The sequence below is a fragment of the Eurosta solidaginis genome, chromosome 2 (assembly GCF_040869045.1).
Source record: "Eurosta solidaginis isolate ZX-2024a chromosome 2, ASM4086904v1, whole genome shotgun sequence".
Taxonomy (NCBI): domain Eukaryota; kingdom Metazoa; phylum Arthropoda; class Insecta; order Diptera; family Tephritidae; genus Eurosta; species Eurosta solidaginis.
The window spans coordinates 114,508,942-114,532,984 of NC_090320.1; the positions used below are offsets into that span (position 1 = coordinate 114,508,942).

Here is a 24,043-nt window from a genome sequence, read left to right on the forward strand (position 1 = left end):
CAAGCTCCTCCAAATATTTCTTAAAACGTTTGCTCACGAATTGCGATCCGTTGTCTGTGATTAATACCTTTGGAATGCCAAATCGTGCCAAAATTCTCTCTCTAAATCCTCGTATTACGCTCTCTGTTGTTGCCTTTCTAATTGCCATTATCTCCACCCATTTTGAAAATCTGTCAACGAAAACTAATGCCATTGTATTACCATGTTTTGAGCGTGGCATTGGACCAACAAAGACTGCAAACACTGTTGCCCACGTTTCTTCTGGAATTTTAGTTAACATCTTACCCCCGGCCTCTTGTTGACTAGGTTTGTATACCTGACATCCATGACATTTTTGTACATACTTCCTACGTCTCTGAACATTCCGGGCCAGTAATATCGTGTGGTCGCTTGTGCAATAGATTTTCGAACGCCCATGTGTCCTGCTTGGTGTGTCATGAATTTCCGCCAGCACTCTGCGTCTCTGTGGGGTCGGTACACATAGCTTCCACGGTACTGCGTCTTCACCATCAACTTGACTGTCTATTCTCCTGTAGAGCTTTCCGTCCTCGATCACATAGTCTGGGAATTTCTCCGGAGCCTTTATTACCTCTGTAATCTTCGCTTTTAGCAACTTGCACTTGTCTTTGCCTTGCTCTACTGTCAACGTAGTTAGTTGCTCGTCCATCGGCTGTCTCGAAAGTGCATCTGCTACCACGTTTAGCTTTCCTTTCCGGTACTGTACGTCGAATGAGTATTGTTGTAGTTCCAGTGCCCATCTAGCAATCCGTCCTGTCGGACTGTCTATTGCGTTTAACCATTTTAGAGCTAGGTGGTCTGTGAGTACCGTGAACGTGTATCCTTCTAGGTAGGGTTTCATCTTCCTAATCGCCCAAACTATTGCCAAACATTCCTTCTCTGTCAGGGAGTAATTTGTTTCTGCCTTGTTAAGTCGGCGACTCGCATAAGCAATCACTCCTTCTTCGCTGTCTGATCCTTGAGTGAACACTGCTCCGAGGACAAAATCGCTTGCATCCGTCTGTAGGCAAAACTTCTTCGAAAAATCTGAGCAAGCTAGTACAGGTGCTTGGGTGAGTGCGGCTTTTAATGCTTCGAATGCCGACTGCTGCTCTTCCGACCACTTCCACTTCCTTCCTTTCTTTAGCATTGACGTCAACGGATGTGAAACTTGTGAAAAGTTTGAGATGAATCTCATGTACCACGATACCACTCCTAGGAATCTTCGTAGTTCGCGTAAATTGTTTGGCGGTGTCAACTCTTTGATGGCTGCTATCTTGTCCGGGTCCGTGTGAATGCCTTCCTCGCTAACGACATGACCTAGATACTTTAAACTTTTCTTAAAAAACTCACATTTTTCCGGGTTTATCTTAAGGTTTGCTCTTCGTAGCCGTTGAAATACTTCCGCCAGGTGTCTTATGTGTTCTTCCAATGTTTTGCTCGTAATGATGATGTCATCTAGATATGCGAATGCGTAAGGTTCCAACTCTGGTCCTATAACGTGATCGAGTGCTCTCTGGAAAGTTGCTGGGGCTGAGTGCAGACCGAACGGCGTTACTTTCCATTGATATAGCCCACGTCCGGGTACAGTGAATGCGGTGTATTGTTTGCTGTTTTCTTCCATGGGGATTTGCCAATATCCGTTTTTTAAATCGAGGCTGCTGATGAACCGAGCACTTCTCAATCTGTCCAGGATGTGTTGGATACGGGGTACCGGGTATGCGTCTGGTACTGACCTTGCGTTTAGTTGGCGGTAATCTACGCATAGTCTCCACTTACCATTTTTCTTCCTTGCCTAAACTATTGGTGCGCTGTGCGGACTTCTAGAAGGTTCGATGCAACCTTTCTCGATAAGCTCATCGATTTCCTTTTTAATAATCTCTTGCATCTTGGGATTCTTCGGGTAATACCTTTGTTTTATGGGACGGTCGTCTCTCATCACTATCTTGTGCGTGGCCACGTTGGATACACCTGACATCTCCTGGAACATCTGTAATTCTTTGTTGAGAAATTTACTCACCGACTCGTCTGTGTTCGCAACTTTTAGGCTGTTATCTTTGTGACTACTTCCATTTCTACTTTCGACCATTGTTGTACAAGTGACCGCGTTTGTTCTCCGCATCTCATCTCCATGTTTACATTCGCCAGGTAATCAGTTCCAAGCACCACTTCGTCGACTAGTCCTGGTAGGATTAGCATTTCATTTTGCAGCACTTGGTTACTCATTCCCACTTCTACATCTACCGCTTCTATGATCGTCTTCGGTTTGCCATCTCCCAGTATCACTCGTGTTTCTATCGCCTTGAATATACCTGTCTTTAGCCTTCTTGCCATTGTTCCACTTACAAAGCTGCGCGTCGCCCCTGTATCGATTGCTGCTACCACCTCCTCGCCATTCACCGTAATATTTGCCAAGATCCGGCCCTTTGTATGTCTTAACGTGTTTAGTTTTCCCGAGGTTGCGTTTGGGGAGACCCCACTCCTCGGTCCAATGAGGTCTCTGGCCGTTTCCCTGCGTTCGTCTACAACAGTTTCGTGTGAGTGTGCCTACCTTTCCGCATGTCCAGCAGAATTCGATGCGAGCGCTACGGCAACCGTATGCGACATGGCCGCCTCCTCCGCATCGTCTGCCGTGCTCCTATCGATGTATCTTGGTGCCGGGTCTGACTTCTGGGGTGGTTGTTCCTCTGTCTGCTGTTCCCGCTCCTCCGCCTGTATATATTGGTAACGTTCTTCTGGGCGCTTTGGTACAAATGGTCTTGCCGTTGGTCGCATCGGATCTCTGTCAAGGGTAATATTTTCATAATCTTCTACCAAACTTACCAATTCTTCCAGGCTGCTGACCTCGCCTCTTTTAACATACAGCTGGATTTCTCTGCGGGAGTTCCTGTATATGCGGTTCAGCTTTTGGTCTTCGGTGTAGGCGGCAAGTCGCATCAGCCCTTGTAGTGCTAGCACATAATCCGTGAACTTCTCTCCTGGTTTTTGCATGCGTGCCCGTATCTCGTCGTCCAACTGTTCAAAATATCTGGAGCTGAGGAAAAATTTTAGGAAGTCCTTCTTGAATGAGTCCCACTCTTTCCAGCTCCGGTTGTTATTTCGGTACCAAACCAGCGCTTTGTCCTTGAGTAGCTCCGGCAATGCTCTTGGTATAGAGTTGACGTTTATTTCGTATCCTTCTGCTAGTTCTTCAACGCGTTCTATGAACCCTAGAGGGTCCTTGCCCCCGTCGTATTTCAAACCCCATTTTCTTACCCGGTTCATAGTGGTTGCGTATGTGCCTGGTTGTTGCATCGCATATAGTGGTGGTTGTGGGACCTCGTGTTGGATGTGTGCGCCGGTTGTATTCTCGTCATCCGTTCTCGTAGCGCTTGGAGATGTCGACCGACTACTTGCCTGTGGTTTGTTTAGAGTAGAACTCGTCCTTGCATGTTGTAGAGCTAGGTCTGTATGCCGATCCCGCCATTTTTCGTTGTCCTTTTCTGCCTGCACGAGCACCGCCAGTCGCTTCCTTAGTTCGTCTACCGTTCCTGTGTCATCCAGCTCGAACTCCGAGTGGTAACTTACCAGCTCCTCTCGGGTCAGATAATATACCCATGATACCTTTACCATTTTCTTATTTGTGTATCCTTTCCTTGTTAGTTTCTGTGCTTAGCCTTCGTTGTTTTGCTTTCCGTATATCCTTGTTACCTTCCTTTGAATATCCTTTATGTAAAGCCTTGACGATTTCCTTGATCTCTCTTAAGCCTGCTCGGGCGCCATATGTGGCGGACTTATTCCTGCTGAGGTATGCCCAGTCCGTCCAGGGTTCTTATGTTTGGTGGGGAACATATTCCGCTTGAAATAAATAAGCAAAGGGTTTCGGAACACGTTATAATATTTATTCAAAAAGATCGATGTCCTTAATGGCTACTCCTACTCTCTGTCTAAATAAGAGTAGTGGAGGTAGAACCCCTCTGCTAAGCTCTCCGTCAGTTGGAGTAGAAATCTCCCATTGAATATAAAATAATCACGAAATGAAGTAGAAACCTTCAGGTCGTGTTGATCAGTGGTAGAAGCCCACTGACTCGTATGCCTATCTCCTAGCTTCTGATCTTACAAGCTAATTTGCCGCCCTTATATACGATTTTGTACGCCGGTGGACAGTTATTTCCTAAAAACAATTCATTGTAATAATTCCTCAGTTATAAAATTATGTAGGACTGCACGCAGGCAGTCAGTAATTTTACAATAACAATTATAAAAGTTTACAATAACAATTATAAGAGTTGGTACATACATACGCTTACATGCTAACATGCGTTTTCCCTCTTTCCATTATCATACATATGGTGGTACATCGGTATATATACATATATGCATATTTTCGATCATGTATGACGATCCGCTATCCCGGCATTTCATATCCCAATTTTAGGGAGCCCTAATATACATAGCGAACAATGTGCCAAATCTCGTACGTACGCTTGTTGTATGCCTGCCGTGTTCTCCAGTGTTTGCTTTACCTATCGAATTCGATCATTTGTGTTTATGCGTGTGTTCGCTGTCACTTGGTTTTGATGGTGCGTTGACCTCGTGGATGCTTTCGGCTTCTGCTTAGGGCGTGCGTTGGTGTGTCGTATGCTTGTACGTAAGTATGTAGAGAAAAGTCCCAATTAGTAGCGGCGCTTAGTTTGGCGACTTTTACTGCTGATCTTTGTTTATCCAAATTATTATGTATGTTGTATTTGTGGCTGAGTGCATTGGATGCGCAAAGGGTTGGTTGACCGGATTAATTTTATGGTTTGTGCGTTTCCATTTTCCTTCCAAATGTTTTAGTGTATGTCAGTGTGACCTATATTTGAACCTTATGTGGGCGAAAAATGTAAATATTTTGCTTGCGTGCAAAAGTACGCAAGTCTGGTTTATCCTTCAATTTAGTAAATAATAATTCAATATGCAACCGCATGTCTGTGTTTTGACTTGTAATTCATAAAGATATAATTCATGTTATAAAAATGTACAAATGTTAAATTCGGAGTTAAGTTCAATCATTGTATAACATGTAAAAAATGAGAAAATAGATATATGTTGTGAGAGTACAAAACCCTCGGTTTTGGGGTCCTCACAATATTCAAATAAGATTTTGATATACATAAATATAATGTAATGCATTTATAGTAAAGTTAATCTAAATAATATTTTCGTTTTCAACAGATTGTCCACACAATGGATATACTCTTACACTTTCCTTTGCATGTATGTCAACAGCACTTGATTTCTTCTCTGTTGTTAGCCATCGCTTTTTATTCATCAATAGGAGCAGCATCAAACAAGGCAAATGAAGCAGTGAATAACGAAACAACGCCCGTGAAGTGTTACTGTTCGATTTCCTATAGAATTTGAATGCTGAAACAAGTCGGTAATTAAGATTTTTAATTTCAATATAAATTGTTTACTAAGACCTATTGATGGTTGGGAAATTGGATGGAAAACGGTATCATGAATATAAGTTGATAAAATATTCAGCCAGTGGGAAAGTCAATTGAATTGGAAACGTTATAACTACTAAGTAAAGTAATTATACTGCGAGTTCAAAAACGGTCGGCATGTACATTTGTTGAAAAAAGACCTAATAAAAAGGATTGGTTTGTTGCGTGAATGCACGCAAATATTCACATATCCTAAAAAGTGTGTATGCCATTTTTAAGAATAAAGTGTCTATTCAAAACTGGCAAAAGGTTTAAAATCGGTTGGTAACTACAAAAGTTACGGTTATATTAACCTGCAAAGGATGATTCTAATTCATATATATTGGAAAGATTTTATGCCATCCCTTGTTAAATTTGGTTTGGAGACAAACTGGTTTCATCAGTGTCGATTTTCGTTCTGATCTGTGTTGTCGTTTGTCTTATATATATGTATATGCTTGTGTATGGATATATGTGTGTGTGTTCCCTTCAAACACGGGGGTGGTTTTTCACTGATCAGCTTGTGTTGTTAGCTGAAGAAGGTAGGTTAGGTTAGGTTTAAGTGGCTGCCGTCCGCATCGGAGAGGCACACCTAGGCCTTTATAGGCCCATTGTGAAACCACACGGATTTGTTCCTACTCTCAAACCACTTCGTTGAGTTTGTGAAGCTAACTAAGCGTCGTGTATTGACCTAAGCTATATCAGTTAGATCTACGAGAAACATCTTTCCCATAAAACGTTGCCTTCTTCTACCGAGCGCTGGACATTCACAAAGTAGATGCCTAACAGTTTCAGGCTCTTCTTCGTTGCCGCATCTTCTACAATAATCATTAAATGGAGCGCCAATCCTTTCCACATGCGGCTAAATACAAACGTGACCAGTGAGGAGACCTACAACTAGGGACAGATCCCTCTTACGGAGGGTGAGAAGCTCTCGCCATCTCTTCCCATTCCATTCCGGCAATGTGAGTTTTGCCGTGTGGCATCTATCATGATGCTTCCACCTCGCTTCCATCAGTAGAGCCTCCTTTAGAAGGTAGAAATCAGTAATTTTAGTTGTTTGGCCATTTTTGTATGTTTGTTGATTTGGTTGATTTATTGTGTTGTGTTTATTTGTTGACGCGTGTTTGTTGTCCCTGTGTGATTACTTTGTTTTTTGTAAACAAGTTTTAAAGGTTCAACTATTGTGCCAGAATTAGTGTATGTCTGTTCGTTTATTAATCTACCCTCGAATGATTTTTCTTTGTAGATTTCCATGTTTTCGATTACGTCAGACGTCGACATTTTGCCTGCATGTGAGGGGCCTTGTCTGTTTTATGGATGTTTGCCGGGGAGCATTTATTTTCGACCATGTGATTCGGCGGCCGCCGCGGTACTGGGTTCACGCACCGCAACATCAAAATTTAAGAAACAAGTTTTTTCAATTAGAAGGAAATTTGTCTAAGCGGGGTCGCCTTCGGCAGTGTTCGGTAAGAACTCCGAATGTACTACTGCGATGAAAAACTCTCAGTGATAACTCACCTGCCTTGTAGATGCCGTTCGGAGTCGGCATAAAACAAGTAGGTCCCGTCACGCCAATTTGTAGGAAAAATTATAAGAAGCACGACGCAAATCGGAAGAGAAGCTCGGCCTAAAATCTCTCCGGAGGTTATCGCGCCTTAAATTTATTTAATTTTTATTAAGTTGGACTCTGGTATGATGGTTAGGTCCGATGTTTTTTTGTTGTAGTCTCTAATGTGTTCTCTGAACATCGTTCTTATTTGTCGTCCTGTGTTGGCATTCGCAGGTAAGTTTTTATACACCGTGGCTGCTAAACGGATCTTCTGAGTTAGTTTTAGTTCTTAGTTTTACCCCTTTGACAAGGGATGCCGGAAGATATTTCCAATATATATATATGATTCTAAACTAAAACAACAATAGGCCAGGTAGACCTCTCTTAGTCGTTTTATTACAAGTTTACATGTTTTTCATTACGATTTTAATAGCTCAGTCAGTTTTTAATATATGTATGAAAAGTAAAATGCACTGAACTCGTAATTAATTTATAGTTTTGACTAAAGGCAGGGTTTGTAGAGTCTTCTTATCAATAAGTTCATTCAGACAGCGGCAAAGTTGCCGAAACCCGAAAAATTTTCCTTGTATATATATATGCATATATTGTAAGAAAGGGCTAATTCTCTTCTTATACGATCCGGAGAGAAACTGAAAATAAGGTTATAGCCAACCAAGTTACACGCTCGCAGCCATCCAAAGGTGAGACGGGTTTTTGTCCCTAACTCACTGGGGGTGTCCAGGGAAAATCTTGTATGCAGTCATTCTCAGATCCTCGAGATCTACTAGACAAGTCGTATGGCTTTCCAGGTATTTTTTACTTTTTAAATTTTTTTCTTTATATTTCTGCCTTTATACAGCCTAAAAAACTGTAAGTCCAAATTTTACTGGAGCGTTCATTTAAAGTAAAACGTTTTTACATCGCTACTGGGCAGTCCTGTCATGCATAGCTAATGCATGTAAAGTTCCCTTCCTGCATTTTAGAAATTTTTATGCAAATAACTTTATGCGACTCGAATTAACTCATTACCCAAACAAATAATCATTTTAAATTCATAAAACCAGATTTTAAATTTTTGATGTTTAATTCGAAAATCTTAAATTTTCAGAGCAAAACTTTCCATTTTCTCTGATTTCACTTTTTACACTTTACTGTTGTTGTTGTTGTTGCGATAAAGGCACTCTCCGAAGGTTTTGGGGATTGTTATCGATGTTTATTGTCCTTTGCCGAATAGGGGTCCGCTAGGTTCCGGTAACATGCACCATTAGAGTATAGTAGGTTAGGTTGCCAATTGGGTTGGAGAAGCTATAAATTGCGCTGGCAACCCCTTGAAAGGGTTGCGCTACACAATTCCTTGAATCAGTTGGGTATTTTAGTCGCCTCTTACGATAGGCATACCTACCCGCTGGGCGCTTACAAGTTCTAAAAAATGTTTACTGCCTTTTGGCTTCAATGGCAGAGTTTTGATATGGTATTTTCAGCACAAAATTTATTTTTGCTATTTTAACATGTTAAAAATAGTACCCAGCAAAGAACTAGATATTTACTGTAAATTCTTGCACTAACTGGGTAAGATTTATATTAAATTTTTTGAACTATAAATAAAAAAATATTTAAAAAAAATGTTGTGGTCAATTACAAACAACAAAGAATATATTTCAGAAAGCTAGAGCATAAATATCAAAATTAAAGAAATGTGAAAATATTTGAATATATTTCACCTATATGTAAGAAGTATGACGAAGAAGGGAGTTCTCATCTCTCTAACACTTGAATAAACAAGAAATTATAATAATAAAAATTCGAGAACTACACTGGTTGACAAAGATGCTGATGCATAGAATTTTATGCATGCTTGTTAAAGTACTTTTTTTTAATAAAGAAATTTTATTATTTTCTTTTATGCGTTGATTCAGGAGCACTACTATGAATGCTTCAGCAGTATCAGCTAACATAAGCGCGTTCCAGTGTCTTTGATATTGCTCTTCACTGAGATCGCCTAGATTGTCAGGAAAACGGTTCAGGTGGCTATAGAGAATGCACATCTTGATACTCAGTTTATACCCGGATGTTGAAAATGTAGCATCAGTTGGTCTATGTATTCAGAGAGTTAGGTAACTACCTAAAAAGTTTTTTACAACCCAAACGAACTCGCCCCATGCCGATTTTTCAGGTGATTGGAAGCGGCTAGTGAACTCGGTATCACATGTTAGTTTTCTAATATGTGGTCCATCGAAGATCCCAGCTTTCACCCTTTCAGAACCAGAAACGATTTAAAAATATATTTGATGTCCAGCACTAAGGCTGGTCGAACAGAAATCAGTAGGTTGGGATAAATCCATTAAGCGTAATTTCTGCGTTTTACTCCTCTTATGTTTACCACGCAGCAGCCGCCGTAATGTGGCTGTAGCGTGCTCCGCCTACCACACCGAGGATCCTGGGTCCAACTCCCGGGCAAAATGAAAAATCGGATGCCTTTCGGAGTCGACAGAAAACATGTGGGTCCTGTCATGCCAATTTGTAGGGCAAATTAAAACGATCACGACGCAAGTTGGCAGAGAAGCTCGGCCTAAATCTCCTAGGAGGTAAATCGCGCCAAGTATTGATTGATTGATTTGTTTACCACACAGAAATAACAGTCGTTGTGATGGTCCATATGGTTCACTCCATATCACATTATTTTGGTACTTCAAATGAGGTCTTCTTTTATCTAGCCATAGGCGTTATGACTCAACACAACTTGTACATACTGCGATCCTTGACGAACTCATAATAAAAAATATTACCCGTATTTCAAAAACACCAGCTGCTGGAAGAAATTTGAGGGCAGGTTTCAAATCATCGACCACAAATTAGTGAGAAAAAAAGAAGAACACCATGTAACACAGAGACGTAAATAACTTTTTTGTGAAACTTTAACGAAAGCACCGCGTTTTTTTGCTAATCTTCAAGTAGGTAATGTGGGGAATTATCTCCCGCCAGTTTGACAATTTCTATTGCTGTCTGTCGTTGGCGATTCTCTATAGCTTTACGTCTCTGATGCAGAGCCAAAAAGGGCTTCTTTTGTCCATCAGTGTTATAAAAGCATAGATTTTTCGATGGCATTTGAAAAATAAAATACTATTTTAAATAATGAAATTAAAATCGATCGGTGGAAGTAAAAAATAAAAATATGAGAAATTCAGAATAAAAATAAGAAATAATATCTGACTATGGAAAGCTCACGAAAAGTAACAAAAATAATGTTAAATAAACAAAGAAGCCTCAGGGAATATATGTGTATGAGCTGGTGAAAAAAAATCTATATAAAAAGCAATAAAACCTGTAACATTCAAGACAACAATAAAATAATAACCATGTAGCAGCAATCAACACAACATGAGATAAGAAAATGCCTACTGTGTAACAACAATGAAAATAATAAAAAGGACAACAGATATAACAGAAAGGACAATAAATAAACAAGTTATTACATATATTCGTTACGTATCGAACACTACCACGGGACGGACACACAACTACAACACACTACACGTCATACAAATCATTCTCTTATTGATTTATACGATCCTAATTTTCAGGATGACCCTCATATGTATATAAGAGTCAAAACAACAATGACTTTTTGCCACTTCAGTGAAGTTGCCCCAGTTTTGGACTAAATGCCCCGAAGCGTGGTTCATCCACGCTGAAATGCAGTTCAATAGAAAATTACTGCACTTCCGCATGACGTTATGATGATTTTGGATGTTATACATATTCCTGCTGAGATTTTTATCTTCTTTTACCTTAGCTATTTTGTATTTTTTCCTAAAATTATCTATAGTAATCTATTTAAATATATCCTTACATTATTATACATATTATAATTTCAGATGTAGTAGTACTTTGTTGTGCATTAAGACTCCGATATCTTATTGTACTAATTGTAAAACCTTGAATAAATTAAATGAAATGACACATTCAGTCTATGTGAGGTCTTATTGACTGGCCAGTTCAACCTCCTGAAAATAATAAATTCTTTGCGTTAAAGCAGGTTTTGATTGAACGGCATTCCTTAAGTGATAATACCAAATTAGATCGAATTTTATCAGATTCAAAGATGGGAGATCATAAACTTTCAGAGTTTTAGCGGTCTCTGGTTTTACCGTCTGAAAAATCTTGCCAGCACAAACTCTAGTGCCATTAGCGAACTAGTTAACTTAGCTGATAAGCTAAAATATTAGTAGCGAAAAAAAGTGATTTGAGATTATATACACTTCAATTTCTAAAATGTTTCTTCCTTGACTATTGTGACCAATATTATAAGATAACTACATTAAATTGATAAAATTAATAATTTATTAAAATATGACATTCAAAATTTCTCCTTTTTTCACGACGCACAGAAGCGATGCGCGTATGCACAGTTCTTATTGTTATATATAATATGGGAGGCAAGAAATTCGACTAAGTGGACCTTACAACAACAACGTTGTAAACTTAAAAAAAGAACACAAATTTTTATAGACTGAAATATGATACAACAATGTAATGCAGAAAAATTCAAAACTACACAGCAAAAAATGGAGTGAAGTTATTATAACCCGAATTCAAGCATACAAAAAGAGAAAAATAAAACCTTTCGGGGAACGTTGATACTCGTATTTTAGTTAAAAAAAACTGCAGATGGTATAATTTTGAGAGAAGAAATTCTACTTGCTTCGTCATTGATAAACATTTCAAAGAAGCTGAAGATCAACTTGGAGTTTTTGGTTTCTCAAGGATACGACGTTGCAGCTGCAAAGAGTGGAGAGTTGAAGGGTTGTGCTGCTGCAGTGATGGAGAAGTATCCGTCTGCAATTTATGTACATTGCACAAGCCAGTCCTTGAATTTGGCGGTTGGTGAAGCGTGCTCCATTTCTCTCATAAGAAATTGTCTTGGGTCCATAAAGCAGATAGTTTCTTTCTTCAGACCTTCAGCAAAACGCGAAGCTATTCTCAAGGATGCCGTCGAAACTTTGAATTGTCCAACAAAGAAAGAACTTTCGAAGCGATTGTGTGAAACGAGATGGACGGAAAGACTAGATGCTATGATCTGCTTCAAAGAAATGTTTGCTCCCATTTATTTCAGTTTAAAAAAATTCATGACTGTGGAAAAGCTGAAAGTTCTAGAAATGCTTTCAGTTATCTACACACTTTTAGGACTGGAGGATTCATTGCGGCAATGGTTGTTATTAACGAAATTTTTTCTTTGGCTCAACCATTAACCTCTTACTTTCAAGGGAAAAGTGTTGATCTTTCTGCAGCAGTTTCAACGGCTGATGATCTGGCATTTTGTTGAAAGAAATTAGGAAAAGGCTAAAAAAAAGTTCGAAGAAATGTTTCTTGATGCTAAAGAAATAGCTGAATCTATCGGAGAGAAGATTGAAGTTCCTAGGATTGTGAGTCGTCAAACAAACTGAGAAAACTACGAAAACAGCTCAGCAGAAGAATTAGGTTAGGTTGAACTGGCCGGTCCAATAAAATAAGAAATAAAATAAATTAGCATAAAAGGCAATATAAAAATTTAATGTTATATTTTTGTAACTTTTTTTTTTTTTCAGTATAAGATAAAGTACATATAAAATGAGGATTAAATCTGCAAATGCAAAAACATTTTCGGGGAAATTCGCCATTAATTGTTATAAATAAATTAGTTAGTTTCAACAAAAGTTAACTCAGTATTTGTGATTTCATGTTCGGAGGCCACCGTGGTGTGATGGGTAGCGTGCTCCGCCTATCACACCGTATGCCATGGGTTCAACTCCCGGGCAAAGCAACATCAAATTTTTAGATATAAGATTTTTCAATTAGAAGAAAATTTTTCTAAGCGGGGTCGCCCCTCGGCAGTGTTTGGCAAGCACTCCGGGTGTATTTCTGCCATGAAAAGCTCTCAGTGAAAACTCATCTGCTTTGCAGATGCCGTTCGGAGTCGGCATAAAACATGTAGGTCCCGTCCGGCCAATTTGTAGGGAAAATCAAGAGGAGCACGATGCAAATTGGAAGAGAAGCTCGGCCTTAGATCTCTTCGGAGGTTATCGCGCCTTACATTTATTTTATAAAATTAAAAAAAAACAAAGAATCTGTTAAATAAAGACTTATGTATTTACGTGTAAGTGAAATTTACCACAAAAAAATGGGCCGGTCAAAAATTCATTCTATTTAGGAATTTTTTGGTACGCTACAAATAATTTTGGAACAATTTTTTAGGATTTTGGTAGAGCCTATTATAGGTAAGTGGCAACAATGGGAAACCATATTTGTATGTAGCTGAAACATTTGTGCTTTCGAATTTAGCGGGGATACATAAAGGTTTAGGTCTTTGAAATTCGCATTAGAACACTTAGATAATTGTTCCCAAAGATGGCCCTCACTAGGGTAGGCACCTTGTCGTTGGTGTGAGGGCTTAGCCGAACTCCATAGCGCCCGACTATGAGGCGGAGCTGTTTAGGACTGACATCTACGCCGTTTCGCCTCATACGACGGCGGCGGGATGTCGGTGACCAAGAACTGCCAACCCCCTAATCCAGGGTGTTATGCGGACCGTGCCTATTGGACGATTTGCAGCCAGGGGATAAATTCGGCTGTATTCGAACCGAGCCTTCACGATACTGGACCACCTCGGGAAGTATTTATGGCCTTACCACAGTAAGGGGCGCTGCTGTGGCGGACGATTCTTTCCCCGTATATAATACTGGATCGCTGAGCCCAACTTTTCGGGCAGGTGGGCGTACGACCAAGATGAACGACTCATTACCTGATTATAATAAGGACGATGTAAAGAGGAGGACTGAGTAACAATCCAAGGACGAAAAATACGAATTAAGTGATGCGTCGGACTCGGGGAGCGAGAGTAGTGCTGATTCAATGAACTCCGTGTTGGAGAAGCACACAAATGAAAACGGTGTAGAAGAGTGGAGAAGAGTCCGGAGCAGAGGAAGTAAAAGAGCTCTCTCGCAGTACCGTGCAGCACTAAGAATTGTACAACGCTTGGGAGCAGTGGTCGATCCAACAGAAGTGGAGATCGAGCGCTTGGAATGGGCCCATGAGGCGATAGAAGTAGGTCGAAGGCAGTTCACAAGGTTTGCTGCGGGAAACCCTCGGTTATGCAACCGATACGAGGAGGAAGAAGCGTCGAATGGCAGAATGAAGAGGCAACGTTCGGCGGAAGGCAGAAAGGACCCAGTCCTAGAGCCGCGAGACAGGGTAGTCGCATAGACAAGACAGGTAGGCCCAAAGCTGTAAGACAGATGGGCCCCAATAGCGAGGTAGCAAGTACCTCGAAGCTGCTAAACAGAGGGAAGTTCCAACTACGGAAGTAGGAGATAAGCCAAAGGGAGATAACGCTAAGACTCCGGCTTTCTCGGAGATGCTAAAGGGAGTTAACGCTAAGACTCCGGCTTTCTAGGAGGTGCCAATGGGAAATAACACTAAGACTCCGGCTTTTCCTGAGAAGATGAGTGATGTGGCAAAGTAGTCACTGACTGTGGCGCTGTTTGATCGTAGCAGTCCTTTCGGACAAATTACTACTGACAGGTGGAGATCTGTGGAAAGGGAGCTTATTAGCTTAATGCTTAAGATGATGCGGGAACAGCCAAGTAAGCCCCTTCCAACCTTTGATTCGGGGGGATGGTATAATGGTGTGAAGATGATAGCGTGCGACAACATCGCGAGCTTGAGGTCGCTGGAGGAAGTGGGTCCAAAACTCCAAAGGCAAGGCACGAATGCGCGGTTTGAGGTGGTGGATAAAGCGCAAATCCCCACGGTACCAAAAGTTAAGGTATGGATACCATGCGTGATGTAGTCGGAGGATATACTGCGACTTCTGCAGAATCAGAATCCGAACATACCGACACAGGATTGGAAGGTACTTACTGTATCTCGGCCTACCGAGGATGGTCAGTTCTACATCTTCCAAATAAACCAGCAGGCGGAGGATATTTTGACACGCAGCTTGGAAAAATGTCCTTTGGCACTCGCAAAATTTACATGCGACTCAGGAAAAGAAGTCCCGAGGATAAAAACCCTAACACGTGGCACAACAGTCACGAGAGGCTGAAGGGGGCCTCGAATACTCTAAACCAAAAGGGCAAGGGGAGGACGACGACGTCAAGACGAAGGTGCTGGAGGGGGACAAACAGCCCAATGGTGCTGCGAGTCCTACAGATAAACCTCCAACACAGTAAAGTGGTGTCGAGCGAACTCCTCCTAACCCTTGAGGAGGGTTCGTTTGACGTGGCGCTGATCCAGGAGCCGTGGCTCTCATCGGGAGGAAAGGTTTCTGGACTTAGCGCGCGCGGGTTTGGCGTTTACTACGCGCAAACGGAAGGACGGGTGCGAGCTGTAGTAATGGGAAGGAAACAGCTGCATTCATATATGCTGCCTAATTACACCACTGAGGATCTCGTAGCGGTGGCCGTTGAGCAAAAGAATAAGCAGGCATTTATCCTGGCGTTCTGCTACATGGCCCATGCTGCGGAGGTTCACCCGATGGAGTGCAAAAGGCTAGTACAGGAGGAAGGGCGCAAAGGGCGGTTGGTCATAGGCGCAGATGCAAATGCGCACCACAATGCGTGGGGAGAAGCAGATACGAACAAGAGAGGCGAATCTCTATTTTGTTACATCCTGCAAACCAATTTGCAGATAGCCAATAGGGGAAATGTATCATGGATATTACATTGGGCTACGAGCGTGATATATCAAGGTATGATTGGATGGTATAGAGAAGGGAGAAACCCTAGGTCAACGAACTGGACTAAATTCCAGAAACATGTAGAAACAAAACTGGGACAACCCAAAGAGGTTGCTAATGTAGAGGAACTGGAGGAGTCGAATGAATTCCTAACGAGGACGCTTATGACTGCGTATAACAAAGCTATCCCTCTAAGAAGATTCAGAGGAAAAGCAAAGCCGCCATGGTGGAGCAATGAGCTGAGTCTTCTAAGAAGACAGGTAAAAGAAATGTTTAAGCTCGCAAAGACCGCGGAAAGCGAAGCGTGTAGGGACGAGTACAGGGATCTACTGAGGATCTACAAGCGTGAAATTACCAGGGCGAAGAGAAACTCATGGAAAAATTTCTGTGCGGACAGCACGGTTGAAAAAAGTCCTAACAAAGGGAAACGTAGTCCAGGGACTAATAAAGAAAGAGAACGGGGAATGGTCACGTAATAGTGAGGAATCCCTTGAGGTGCTTCTCGATACACATTTCCCATCGGGAGACGGTTTACAAGAGCCAGCAGACATCACTCACGCTTCGATCACGGAGGTAGTAGTGCCGGGCTTGGTGATCGATACCAAGATTGAGTGGGCAGTGAAGACGTTTTCTAAGTTTAAATCGCCGGGCCCAGATGGTATATTCCCGGCCATGCTACAAGTCTCAAGTAGGGCGGTCTTGGAATGGCTTAAAATAATATTCGATGGGTGCATACGACTGAATCATGTACCGCACTCTTGGAGAACTGCTCGTGTAGCTTTTCTACCAAAGGCGGGGAAGATCGGTCACGTGTAACCCAAAGACTATAGACCCACTAGCTTAACATCATTTCTGCTCAAAACCTTTGAGAGGCTGACAGATGTGTACATAAAGTCCAACGTGGATGAAACGCTGCTCTCCACAACATAGCATGCGTACACCAAAGGCAAGTCCGTAGACACCGCATTGCATAGGGTGGTAATAGGCATAGAGAAATCCCTGTAATATACTCTAGGAGTCTTCTTGGACATTGCCGGGACTTTCAGTAATGTTTCTAAATGGGCGATTATGGATGGTGTTAATTACATTAAAGTACATCCCGCCTTAATCAGATGGATCGGCTGCATGTTAAATTGCAGGAAGATTACATCACAATGGGGATTGTACGAGGCCACGAAATCAGTGAACAGGGGCACGCCGCAGGGAGGGGTGCTATCACTTCTGCTGTGGACGCTGGTCATCAACCAACTGCTCAGGCGATTCGATGAGGGACCGTAAAACTTACGGCTTACGCAGATGACGTTGCAATTGTTATAAGTGGAAAGTGCCTTCCAACGATTAGTTCTTTGATGGATCGGGCGCTTCGGGAGATTCATACCTGGGCATGTAATGTTGGGTTGAAAGTCAATGCGGAGAAGACGGATATGGTCCTGTTTACAAAGAGGTACAAGGTCCCAAATTGGACCAGGCCTAAGTTAGGAGGGGTGACCTTACAGGAGAAACCTTGCACAAAATATCTAGGAATCATCCTAGACAGTAAGCTGTCATGGAAGCTCAACGTGGAGGAGAGGGTCAAGAAGGCCTCAACGGCACTCTATGCATGTAAAAGAATGCTGGGGTGTACGTGGGGCCTATCGCCCTCTCTTTTTCATTGGGTTTTTACAGCGATTGTAAGCCTATTCTATACTATGGAGTTCTTGTTTGGTGGAAAGCCACACAAAAAACAACATGCCTCAAAAAATTAGAGGGGGTATGCAGACTATCGATGCTTAGCATTACGGGAGCCCTGAAAACAACCGCGACGGCTGCACTGTATGCCATTCTGCACATTCCACCTGTAGACTTGGTAGCAAAGAACAAGGCATTAACGACCGCAACCAGGCTCGGTGCTTCGGGGCAGCTTGAGCGCCGACCATATGGCCATAGTAGTATAGCGTCATCAATCACAAGACGAACAGACTACCTGATTCCCTATCTGCGCTTTGAGGGAGATCTTAAGGCCACAATAGAGGTGGACGGTTGGCGCAAGGGTGCGGAAATGGCGGACGAGGTGATACATGTGTACACCGATTGTTCCAAAGTAGTGGTAGGATTAGGGTCTGCGGTATACTGCGCTGATCCGGAAATAAGCAGATCCTACAGGCTGCCCGATTACTTTAGCGTATTATGTTATAATCAATCTAGTATTATGTTATAATGAAACTAGGAAATTTATACAGTTATCATTTTGATACATTTTAAGGGCGAAACAAATATTTTCCATGGGCAAACCAATAGTCAAGATACAAAATTGATACTTTTAATTATAATTTTTATAATATTTATCGTTGCATTGATACCACGAAAATGATACCGTTTATAGTTTCAATTTTGCACATCGTGTATTAAAGTGATAGTGATACTTTTTTTTTTGAGTGTAGCACAGCATCTAAATGCGTGTTAGAGTTTAAGCAGACTCTTGAGAGAATCGGGACAGGGAGAAGCATACATCTATATTGGGTCCCAGGGCATATGGGAATAGATGGGAATGAAAAAGCGGACGAACTAGCTAAAAAGGGCGCATCCCTTGAAGCTTGCTCCGAAGACGTCCCAATTAGATTGGGCGAGATTAAGCGAAGGCGAGAGGTGCACATGATCGACCAAGCGGGAAAGGCGTAGGTTCAAGCGTGGGGCTGTAAAGCGTCGAAGATTATGTGTAGGTCTTACAACCTTAGACTAACACAGTTGCTTCTATCATTAAAAAGAGAGGACTGTAGACTCATGACGGGTATTCTGACTGGACACTGCCTTCTGGTGTCACATGCCTTTAAATTAGGCTTGGTCAGTGATAGCAGATGTAGGAAGTGCGGGTTGGAGGAGGAAACGATCGAGCACGTTCTTTGCTAGTGCCCTGCACTTGCCAGACTAAGACTCCATCTATTAGGAGTGATACAGCTGTCAGATCTAGAAGCAGCAAGTGGCTTAAGTCCTAGGACGCTTCTAGTATTTGCCAAGAGGACGGAGTTATTTTATAACATAGGTCCAGGTTTTTGATAGGGTTTTTCAGTTTGGTCATTAAGACAAACTTCTGGTAACACTACGGACTCAATCAGTCTATGTGAGATCCTCATGGACCGGCCAGTTCAACCTAATCTAACCACCCAAAGATGGCGCGCTTGTTCGAATTTACAAAAAACTTTTTCCATTAATTATATATAAAAAAAATTGATTTTTCGCCTGTTCATTTACTAAAAGTACATTTTTAATATTCAAATAAGATTTTGATATACATAAATATAATGTAATGCATTTATAGTAAAGTTAATCTAAATAATATTTTCGTTCTCAACAGATTGTCCACACAATGGATATACTCTTACACTTTCCTTTGCATGTATGTATGTCAACTAGGGGTGGGACTATCCGAATAAAAATTATCCGAATAATAAACTCTTTTATTCGCCAGGTATTCGTAATCCAAATAATATTTATTCGGATTTTTTATTCGTTTATCCGGATAGTACTATCCGGATAGTGCGCACTATCCGGATACTTGGAATAGTAAAATAAAAGACATTGCGTTTATGTTACGCTCATCGCTTGTGCAGATGAGCATGCATATATATTTATACGTACATATATTTATGTGTGTATAGATGCATATATGCATATATTTTTGTTTGTTTGGGGTTGCTTTGTTAATATTCATTTATTTAGTTACATATATTTACGTAACCAAAGTTGTGCTTGAGGCTTAAGCTAGAAATAGTTATCGGGGTCGTTTACAACTGTACTGATCATAGAACTTTGTTTATTAGTAAACAGGTGTGGAAATGATAATATGGTAGGGATTTTTGTTTCCCATATACATACATATATACATATGTATGTATGTAAGTTGTATGGAAAATGTTTGTTTTGATATCGTTTGGTTTGTATAAACATCTAATTGGTCACCATTAAAGATATAAGTTTACATGTCATTGTCAACATTTTTTGCGAAGTCTGATGGATCAAAAGTTATTTAAGGTCAATGTTAACTTAATGAAAACTTTTGAAAAAATTTCCTAAAATAAAGTTTGAAGCAATCAATTTTAAACGTAACAAAATTCTAGTGGAATTAGTGACTAGTTTCAAAAACGGCTGTCTGTCTGTTTTTGCCGCTCCTTAAAATTTTGATTGTCCTTGAACGCGTTAAACGCTGTAATATAAATACCCAAATGTGCATATAAGCATATTCTAACATATGTACATGTTGTATTCTTGCAGATTCCTTTGAAATTAGATTTATATACAAGTGCATGTGGGTATCTCTATGTGTATGTATATGTATTCAAGAAAATGCGCAAAGGGTGATATGAAATAAGAATCCCACCTACTTTTACGGTTAGTGTGGGTATTATGTTTATTTTTTTTATTTAATTTTGTTGATGCTTGGACTAGCTGAGTATTTTTGCTTGCGAATGAAATTCTTTTCTTTTAAATCTTTTGGTTGTTGCAATACTTTTATGTGGGCATACTCGTGTATTCTACCTGCTACTGACTGACCTAACTACTGCTACTGACTGATCACAGTCCTACAACCATAAATACATACGTGTAGGTAATTCTAAAATAAATTTGCATATACATAGATGGAAATATTCAGGCAAACTTTTCCTTCGGTTTTTAGTTGTCTTTCTTTAAATGCCGCGCTTGGAAATTTCGTTAACAATAAATATTAACCAGCATTGTCCTTTTATATCCTGCATCGCGTAACTTATTCATAAATAAAAAACGAAACAAGGGAAAGTATAAAATGAGGATACCATCTTCTTTTTGTTGATGGTGTGGGTACCTATACTCCGTATTGAACAGAAGACAAATCACTTATCACAAATAATCAGTAGCATTTTGAGGCTTATTTCGAGTTATAAGACATTCAAAAAGCAAAAAACCTTAACCTTTGCCCTTCAAAGTGAACAATTTTTTTTAATTTCATGATAAAATTTTATTTATTTATTTCTTTTATATACATACTTACAATAAAAACAATCTTTGCTTAATTATTCATTTCAGTGTCACATAAAGTTGATTTTCTTATTTATATATATGTAGATGATGACTTAGTTCTAAAATCTGTGTAAATATTTAACTTTTTTTATTTTGGTGTAAAAATATTAAAGCTGATACAAGATATGGTTTAAGTTTACTTCTTGAAGGCTTAACAATATTACCAGCACTTGAGAAAACTCGCTCGGAACTTGCTGAAGTAGCTGGTATGGCAAGATATTTCTTTGCCAGCATAGAAAGTAAGCGATATTGCTTTTCATGATCCTTCCACCAAATTCTTCCCTCTAAATTGTGGTTTATCTGAGGCTCTGAAATATATCTTTCGTACTCATCCTGCATTTCGTTTATGTTGTCGCCACAAAGAAGTATATCCATCACTGTTGGTGCATCCTGAGCGACCGAAGTTGACGGCGTGTTTATGCCGGATTTATATAGTTCTTTTGCCGTTGCACATATCTTCGCTCTGAACTCCTCTGAACTTTCAAAAATTAATTCTTATATCGCGGATCTAAGAATGATGCGATGTGACATGGTTCGACGGATCGTGTTTCCAACGTTGTATAAAGCCCAAACCGTTGAACCAAGTCATCCGAAATTTTGTTTTTGATATCCATTACAAAACTGGAATCATTGCAGTTCGGTCTGAGGTGTTTGTATACTAAACTATTTATAATTGGCTGAACTAAGGATATTGTTATAATAGCTTCAGAGCACAACACAGTTGTTGCTTTCTCTAAAGGCTGCAACAAATTACAGACGTCACTTAGCTTCAGCCATTCGCCCTCAAAAACTTCCATTTTTTGGGCCGTTCGACCATCAAAAAATTCTCTATCTGCAAGCACTGCTTCCAATGATGGTCTCAGGTTTATTAACCGCTCGACCATATAAAGACTGGAATTCCATCTTGTGGGGCAACTTTGTATTAGAGACAGTGCGGGTTTTCCAAGTTGCTCAAGGTGTTTCTCTAGTGCTGCAGTTCTTTTCGATGAATGGTTGAAGGCACTTACTAAATTTGATGCCTTTTTTAAGAGGTTGCTACAGTCTTCCATCTCCATGGCTTTTTTAATGCTTAACTGCAGCGTATGTGCTGCACAAGCCACGTTGCCTATTTCCTTGCTTTGCAAATTCCGAACCGCGTTTGTCACATTTTTTGCATTATCGTGCACTACAGCTGATATTCTTCCGGAAATTCCCCATTCCTCTATGGAGTCCAGAAGAAAGTTGTGCAAGTTTTCCGATGTCTGACTTGAACCCAATTCATCTGTTTTCAAATTCATTGAATGTAGGATCCAACCAGAATCAAAATAATGCGCTACAGACAAATATTTTTATAAAAAAAATTTATATATAATATAAATTTTTATTTTTCCAAAAGAGTTTTTCAATTACAATATAAAAAATTTTATTTTAAGAAATTATTTTTTGGCATAACTCTTAGAACGCTCGAAAAAATGCCACGTATGAAAAAAATTATTTACATAAGACTGACCGCAAGCCAACCATAAATAGATATATTGTAGACAACTAACCTGTTATTGTGACGTAGGAATCTAACGCCCTTGAAGTCCAACCATCTGTGGTTAGGGCTATATATGCATTAACCTTGCCAATGACATCTTTAGCTTTGGCTAATTCGTCAAAGTACAGAGCTTCAATTCGTTTCCGAATAGTTTTCCGACAAGGAACTTTGTAGCTTGGCTCCAAAGTACTCATTAAGGACCTAAATCCTTCATTTTCAACAAACGACGTCGGCAGCATATCCAATGTCAACATTTTCGTTAACGCCTGTGTTATCAGTTCCCGCCGGTCTTGACTGATATTGCAGGAATTGCTGATTGATGTACTAACTCGTGACTGCCGTTTCCGGTTTGGTGGCAAAATTTCTCTAAAATCATCAGTAGCATTGCTGCTTGAAGTTGCTTGCTGATAATCAACTCCATAACTGAGTTTGTGCTTGAAGTTATAATGGTTCCACAAACAAGTAGTGGATCCCATGTGTTTTAGCACAGCATTACAATAATTGCAGGCGGCTTCACCAGTGTTTTCCACGATTGTAAAATGTCGCCAAACTTTGCTTCTGGGCATTGTAATTTTTTAAATGTCTTGATTTATGCTTGGATCAACAGAACGTTCTTGCTTGAGGTGTAAAACTCTTTTACTTTACGCATCTTTTTTTTAAGCGATCTGCCGTAACGTTCGTATTCTATTCGATGAAATACGTACATACTTATGTACATATAAACAATGCGATGCAGGATATAAAAGGACAATGCTGGTTAATATTTATTGTTAACGAAATTTCCAAGCGCGGCATTTAAAGAAAGACAAAGAACATATACATAATCGATTAAAAATCCACAACTAAAAACCGAAGGAAAAGTTTGCCTGAATATTTCCATCTATGTATATGCAAATTTATTTTAGAATTACCTACACGTATGTATTTATGGTTGTAGGACTGTGATCAGTCAGTAGCAGTAGTTAGGTCAGTCAGTAGCAGGTAGATAACACGAGTATGCCCACATAAAAGTATTGCAACAACCAAAAGATTTAAAAGAAAAGAATTTCATTCGCAAGCAAAAATACTCAGCTAGTCCAAGCATCAACAAAATTAAATAAAAAAAATAAACATAATACCCACACTAACCGTAAAAGTAGGTGGGATTCTTATTTCATATCACCCTTTGCGCATTTTCTTGAATACATATACATACACATAGAGATACCCACATGCACTTGTATATAAATCTAATTTCAAAGGAATCTGCAAGAATACAACATGTACATATGTTAGAATATGCTTATATGCACATTTGGGTATTTATATTACAGCGTTTAACGCGTTCAAGGACAATCAAAATTTTAAGGAGCGGCAAAAACAGACAGACAGCCGTTTTTGAAACTAGTCACTAATTCCACTAGAATTTTGTTACGTTTAAAATTGATTGCTTCAAACTTTATTTTAGGAAATTTTTTCAAAAGTTTTCATTAAGTTAACATTGACCTTAAATAACTTTTGATCCATCAGACTTCGCAAAAAATGTTGACAATGACATGTAAACTTATTTTTTTAATGGTGACCAATTAGATGTTTATACAAACCAAACGATATCAAAACAAACATTTTCCATACAACTTACATATGTACATACATATGTATATATGTATGTATATGGTAAACAAAAATCCCTACCATATTATCATTTCCACACCTGTTTACTAATAAACAAAGCTCTATGATCAGTACAGTTGTAAACGACCCCGATAACTATTTCTAGCTTAAGCCTCAAGCACAACTTT

At 40.0% G+C, this 24,043-nt stretch overlaps 1 protein-coding gene across 2 annotated transcripts in view; it reads right to left on the reverse strand.

The window, feature by feature from the left end:
- LOC137240175 (protoheme IX farnesyltransferase, mitochondrial-like) overlaps positions 1-24,043 on the reverse strand; it is a 367,290-nt gene that overhangs the window by 103,790 nt on the left and 239,457 nt on the right. The window contains exon 5 of one of the 2 annotated variants that reach the window (XM_067766111.1): positions 4,965-5,385. The exons of the other annotated variant lie outside the window; for it this stretch is intronic. Within the exon in view, the coding sequence (XP_067622212.1) occupies positions 5,305-5,385 (81 nt within the window). The 3' untranslated portion in view covers positions 4,965-5,304. Of the gene's footprint in view, positions 1-4,964; positions 5,386-24,043 lie in introns of those variants that run through there. 2 annotated transcript variants of the gene reach the window in all.